This window comes from Leptonychotes weddellii, chromosome 1, assembly GCF_054177405.1.
Source record: "Leptonychotes weddellii isolate Sample4059 chromosome 1, ASM5417740v2, whole genome shotgun sequence".
Taxonomy (NCBI): domain Eukaryota; kingdom Metazoa; phylum Chordata; class Mammalia; order Carnivora; family Phocidae; genus Leptonychotes; species Leptonychotes weddellii.
This window is the reverse complement of record NC_138369.1, coordinates 340,684-346,621: the sequence shown is the minus strand read 5'-3', so window position 1 is coordinate 346,621 and position 5,938 is coordinate 340,684. Positions and strand designations below refer to the sequence as shown.

The 5,938-nt window shown below is 66.2% G+C and overlaps 1 protein-coding gene across 3 annotated transcripts in view; it reads right to left on the bottom strand.

The window, feature by feature from the left end:
- The window catches only part of ARID3A (AT-rich interaction domain 3A), a 33,336-nt gene that overhangs the window by 24,961 nt on the left and 2,437 nt on the right, over positions 1–5,938 (bottom strand). For all 3 annotated transcript variants that reach the window (XM_081822942.1, XM_081822817.1, XM_081822881.1), the window contains exons 2-4: positions 5,544–5,647; positions 4,281–4,929; positions 3,121–3,451 (exon numbers count right to left, since the gene is read on the bottom strand). In XM_081822942.1, coding sequence (XP_081679068.1) covers positions 3,121–3,451; positions 4,281–4,687 — 738 coding nt within the window. In that variant the 5' untranslated portion in view covers positions 4,688–4,929; positions 5,544–5,647. The remainder of the gene's footprint in view (positions 1–3,120; positions 3,452–4,280; positions 4,930–5,543; positions 5,648–5,938) is intronic.

Below are 5,938 nucleotides of genomic sequence, written 5' to 3'. Positions count from 1 at the left end.
GGAGTGTGAGTCACGTGGGTGACACGTCCAGAGCAGGCTCATCCGCGGACGGGAAGGGGGCTCGGGGGGCGGGGGCGGGGGAGAAGGTGGGGAGTGACCGTTGATGGGGGCGGGGACGCTCAGGGAGGGACCCGGACACGGAAGGCCACGCGGAGTGTGAGTCCACGTGGGTGACACGTCCGGAGCAGGCTCATCCGCGGACGGGAGGGGGGGCTCATGGGGGCCGGGGGAGGGGGGGGGTAATAGCTAAAAAATACATTTACAAAGGTTTACGTTTGAGCTGACAAAAATGCCCTAAAATAATCTGGAGATGGCTGCGTAACTGAAGACACCAAAAACCACTGAATCGCACACTTTCAATGGGTGAATTATGTGTTATGTGAGTCTGATCTCAGTAAAGCTGCTGAAAACAATCCCAAAGTTTGAGTGGTTGAGACCAAGGATCCCGATTCTCTGAGGTTAACACCTGCTGGGGGTGGGGGGGCACTTTCTAGAGCCCAGACACAGCTGTGCGGCTGACCGGAAGCCACCGGCTGTCACCAGGATGCCCCCGTCTGATTGATGCCAGGAGGCCAGGATCCTAATCACTGCCCGCGACAGGCCCGGTCCCTGGCCAGTGGCTCTAGACACGCTGGCCTCCATCCATGCGTGTCCCCAGGGCCCCAGAGCACTGAGGCTGCAGTGTTTCGAGGGAAGGTTCCGTGGCCACAAGCCCGCTGCTCCAGGTCCCTCCCCAGCCTGGCCGCCCCGAGACCTGTAGCCTACGGCGGAACTTCACGGCTATCGAGGGTTTGTAGGGGAAGTCGGCCCCAGGCCCTGCCAAGACCGGGGAGGAAGAGGCAGACATGGTGCCAAGTGGGCGGCCGGCTGGCTGGGCCGCCACGTGCCAGGAAGACTGTGGGGAAGGCGCCAGAGTCAACATGGCCCGACGTCTGCTGGGCGGGCTGGGTCCAGGACACGGCTGACATTGGCCATGCAGGTGTTCGGCCGCCTGGGCAGGAGGGCAGTGCCGGCAGCTGGCCCTGCCCCGAACGGGCAGGAAGAAGATCCCAGTACTGCAGGGCAGGCCCCCCACCTGCTCACAGCCTCCCTGGGCCCCGTTTCTCACACTCCAATCCTATCTCCCGCAGGGCCCAACCTGGCGGCACCTGGCCTCTACACACACACGCCAATGTCGGTCCTGCCCCAGGGCCTTTGCCCAGGCCACTTTCTCTGCCAGGTGCACTGTCCGTCCTTCTGCAAGGCTCGACCCAAATGGCATCTCCCGAGAGGCCTCTCCCACACACCCACCCCCCAGCTAAGGATGCCAGACCACATCTCCCCGACCGCCTCAGCAAGGCTGTCCGGTTACTCGGAGGCTGACCTCCACACAGGGGAGCCACACGTCTAGGAGGCACTGACAAGGTGCTGAGACTCTGTGGCTTTGGGTCCCCTGACGCCCTCTGGCTTCCGTTTCCCCACCCCTGGGCGTCCCAGACAAGTGGGACAACGGGTCCTGTGGCCCTTTGCTCCTGGCACGCCCAGGGGGCTTTGGGGTCTGGGCCTCTCAACCCAGGCCTGGCCTGGCCTCCCGAACCCTGTCTCCCCCCAGGGGCTAAGGCCACTGAGCAGGGTTGGGGGCTTGTGGATCCTCACAAGCTCTGACCTCACAAGGACTGTGTGGCCCGGCCGGGATCCTATAATGCGGCGGGCGGGGGGATCTGTCCAGCTCCAGCCCCCAAGCCTGTGCTCCCCGTACGCGCTCAGCGAACAAATAAATATAACTTGCCCGTGGCGGCCTGTGTGTTATTCTGAATCAGAGCGAGGCGCTGGAGACCCCCCCTCAGCGCAGTGGCTTGGGTCTCTCATCTGCAAAATGGCAGGGGCAGGGACCCAGCCCTGAAGGGAGAGACACTGAGGCAGGGAGCAGGGTGGGGCCGTCCCCCCCACACCCGCGCTCAGCCTGGGGTCCACACGCAGGGGCGGAGCCTCCAGCAGGAGGGAGTGTGGGGGGCGCCGGCCACGCCCAGACAGGCCGTGTCTGCTGGCTGTCACCCAGCCCTCAGCACTGCCCCACCCAAGCCAGACACCTGGGCAGCTCCCTCCGTCCAGCCAGCTCCCCTGCTGCCTCCAGGCACCGTCCCCCGACCACGGGAGCCCCTGTCCGGCCCCCGCGGCGTGTGTCCGGCCCGGTTCCCTACTTTATCTGTCTTCAGCCTGACTCAAAGCTCTGAAGGCGGCCGGAGCCACGCACTCTGCTCCCCAAGTGAGGTTCAGAGCGGAGGCCGGTGGCCCTCGGTCCCATCCCTCCGGAGGTCCCACACGCCAGCCGGGCCTCGAGAGTCCTCCAGGAGGGGCCCAGAGCCAGTTCTGGGAGGCCTGCATCCAGAGGGGGCCGCCCCGAGGCCACGCACAGCCAGCTCCTGGCTCTCACACCCGGGCCTGTCCACAGCCCGTGGAGACCTAGGAGGCTCAGGCTACTGGGCCACCGGGCTGGGGAGGCCAGGTCCCCGCCGGCCACTCCTGGAGGTCGGGGCAGGGCCCAGCTGGCCACGGACTGGAATGTGAGCCCGGCCGGACGCCATCTGGTTTCCATCTGCCCAGCCCAGCTCGGCCCAACTTCAAAGGGTCCCCCGCCCGGCCACTTCCTCTGCCCTGGCCGCCCGCAGGGAAGGCACCAGGACGGCCCTGCTTCCTCCCCGCCCCTCCGCAGCCCCAGGGAGCTTCTCGGCAATCCACACCAACGTGGCCACCCCCTGCTCAACCAACTGCCGTGGCCTCTATGAGCAGGCTCCACGCCAACTGACCAGGCCCCCAGCTCTCTGCCCGCACGTCCACCCGCGGCCCACGCCAAGCCTGGTCCAGCCGCATGGCCTCTGCCTGGGCACCCCCCTCAGCCCAGAGTCCCATTCCTGGCTGTCTCTCTAAGGGTCCTTCTGGTGCAGACATATGCAGCCCCTGAGCGTCTCCCTCCAGGCTCGGGTCCCCCCACCTGTCCACACATGGTGCACTCCACAGCCGGCCGTCCCACCCACAGGCTGCCCACAGGGCTCCCTGGGTGCCTGGCTGGCGTGGGCCGGCTGTCAGGACCCAGCAGCGCGTACCCCAGCCCCGCGGCCCCCATCACGACGCACAACACACCTGCTTGAACTGCTCCTCGTAGGTCCAGTCCCCGTGGTCGGGCGGCTGCAGCTGAGGCACCACATGGGCAGCCCCCCCGCTGTGGGCCAGGCTGGCCCCCTGGCGCTCCTGGCCACCAAGCGCCCGCGGCCCGCTGTCGCCGCGGAAGGCCTGGGACAGCGGGGCCCTGCGGGGGACGAGGGCTGCGGGGCCCAGACCGGAAGAGCCCGGGGGCCCCAGCCCCTCCTCGTCCTCGTAGTCCTCCTCCTCCTCCTCGTCCTCGTCCTCCTCGTCCTCCTCTTCCTCCAGGTCTTCCTCCAGATCCTCCTCCTCCTCCTCCCATTTTGGCTTCCTGGGGCAGGCAGAGGGCACAGGTCAGGGAGATGGCGCCAGCTCGCTCCAGCCCCGGGGCAGGGTCTGCTCCTCACCAGAGCTCGATTTCCCTCTCTCAACACGGGGAGAGCGGCCCCCACCTGCTCCAGGTGCCGTGAGGGGCGTGGGTCGTACTCTACACGGTTTTGCTTCCCATCAGCCCAGAGCCCTGCCCAGAGCCCCGTACGCCTGCTAACCCCCTCCCACCCTCAGCTGCACAGGCTTCCTTGGTGGGCCGTGGAAATGCCTAGCCAGTTCCTGCCCCAGGGCCTTTGCTCTGGCTGTTCCTTCTGCCAGGCATGCTGTTCCCAGCCCCGGACACCCCCCAACACACACCTCTCCTTTATCTCCTTGTCACAACCCACAGTCACCCTGCTTCTCTGCTTGTTGAACGTCTTCCCAGAATGATCCCACTGGGGTCTTGCCCACACTCGGCTGGAGGCCTGCCCTGGATCTGTGTGGAACACGTCCACGGTGGACGTCCACGAGCCAGCCAACACCCACTCTGCGTGGGTTCCCCCGGGACTGCTGAATCAGCTGGAGCCTCACCGGGCACTGGGGCTCCTGGCCACACGTGGCTGGTCCATTTAAATCGAGAGGGAATAAAGCTACAAAGCCAGATTCCCCACCACCTGTGAGGGGTAGCTCCTAGGCTGCACACATTTCCACCATCCTCCAGGAAGCTCTAAAGGACAGAACTGATCTCGGTGGTCAGCAGCAGGACAGGGTCTTGTCCTAGAGCGGCCTGGGATGCATCAAACGCTCAATGGACGCTTGTGCAGTACGTAGCCCACGGACCCCCAACTCACAGGTCGCCCTCGGAGCCCACGTCCTCCAAGTGCCCGTCGCCTTCAGCGTGTCCCGGTGCCTCCCTGCCTCGGCCAGGTGGGGCAGGCGAGCCTGGCGCCCCTTCCCGGGCCGCGTCCTCATCCTCCAAGCTGGGGGGCCCATCCTCCGAGCCGCTGGGGCTGGGCGCGGGTCCGAGGCCTGCAGCCGCCGCCCGCATGGCGGCCAGCGCGGCCATCTGGGCCCGCTGCATCCGGGCCTTTTCTGGTTCTCTGTCCTCCTCCAGGGCGGCCCTGGCACGGGCCGGGGGGCCAGCAGGGAGCTCGGCCGGCGGGGGCGGCAGGGGCGGCGGGGGCTGCCGGGCCTCCAGCTCCTGGCGTGCCCGCTGCTGCCGCTGCAGAAGGGTCTCCATTACGGCCTGCAGCTTCATGGCCCTGCGGGCCGGGCCGCCCCGGGCACCAGAGGTGGGCAGCAGGGGCGGCCCCTGTGGGGAGGGGGCCTGGCCGCACTGCAGTGTGGGGGCCTCAGGGGAGCCGGGACAGTGCAGGGTGGCGGGGGTGGGGGCGGGGGCCGCCGGGTTCAGGCTGAGGGCATGTCAGCGCTGCCTCCTTCTCAAGCCAGGCACCAGGTAACAGCGGCTGGTGTCTGGCTCATTCACGGGTTTGCAGAAACCTGGGGGCAGCAAGACAGATCATCAGACCACTCCTGGGCCCCTCGGCCCCATCTTCCCCACTGAGGTCAGGCCCCAGAGGCCTCTGGGAAAATCCCTCCCATCCATTCCCATCAGGGTGCAAACCGGGAGGCCTCCCTGGAGGTGGGAGATGGTGCTCTCCCCATCCGCCCCCCTCTGTCTGCCCTCCAGCAGGCTGGAAAGCAGGGTCAGCCCGCACTGAGCTCCCAAGGGTCTCGAGGCGACCCCGACCCTCAGGGCCACAGAGAAACATGCAGTTACTGACCACACCTCCCGGGGAAGACCTCGGATTATTGCTTCACAAACAGAGCAGTGGATCTGGGCATTCCTGGCCTCTGATTGGCTATAGCCAGTTACCAGACACCAGAGTCCAGATGGGTTCCAGGTTCTGGGTCCGAGTTCCAGGTGCTGCTCGCACCCCCTGCTGCAGACGGCTCCAGGCACCACCCCCCCAGGCTAACCAAGACAATGGCTGACCCAGAGTGAGCGCTTCTTGTATATGGGGCCTCCCTCGTGCTCCCACCTCATCCCTGATCCTCAGCCTCTCTGGGCCTCAGTTTCCCCATCTGCAAGATGGTGTCCTGACGGCGCCCACCTCTCTGTGCTCAAGCAGGTACACAGCAGGTTGTCCGCGTCAGGGAAGGAGGCGCTGGGCGATCCCCACGTTAGGCATAAGAAAAACTGAGGCCCGCAGACGCGCTGTTGGAGGACACAGAGCAGGTTCCAGGCAAGGCTGGGATCGGAACCAGGGTCTGGGTGACATCACAACCTCCTCACCACCCCACATGACCTCTGCAGGGGAGTCCTCCCGCTCCTTGGGACCCCAAGTGGGGCTAACACATTCCAGAATGTGAGGAGCTGTGCCCCAGCCTGGGGTCTCCTCAGACCACCACAACCCTAACTGCCAGCGTCTCAGGCAGGGGCATCCGGAACCTGGCATAGCTGGGCCCCACCAGGACAGAAGGACGCAAGTCCCACCCCAGCCCCCCA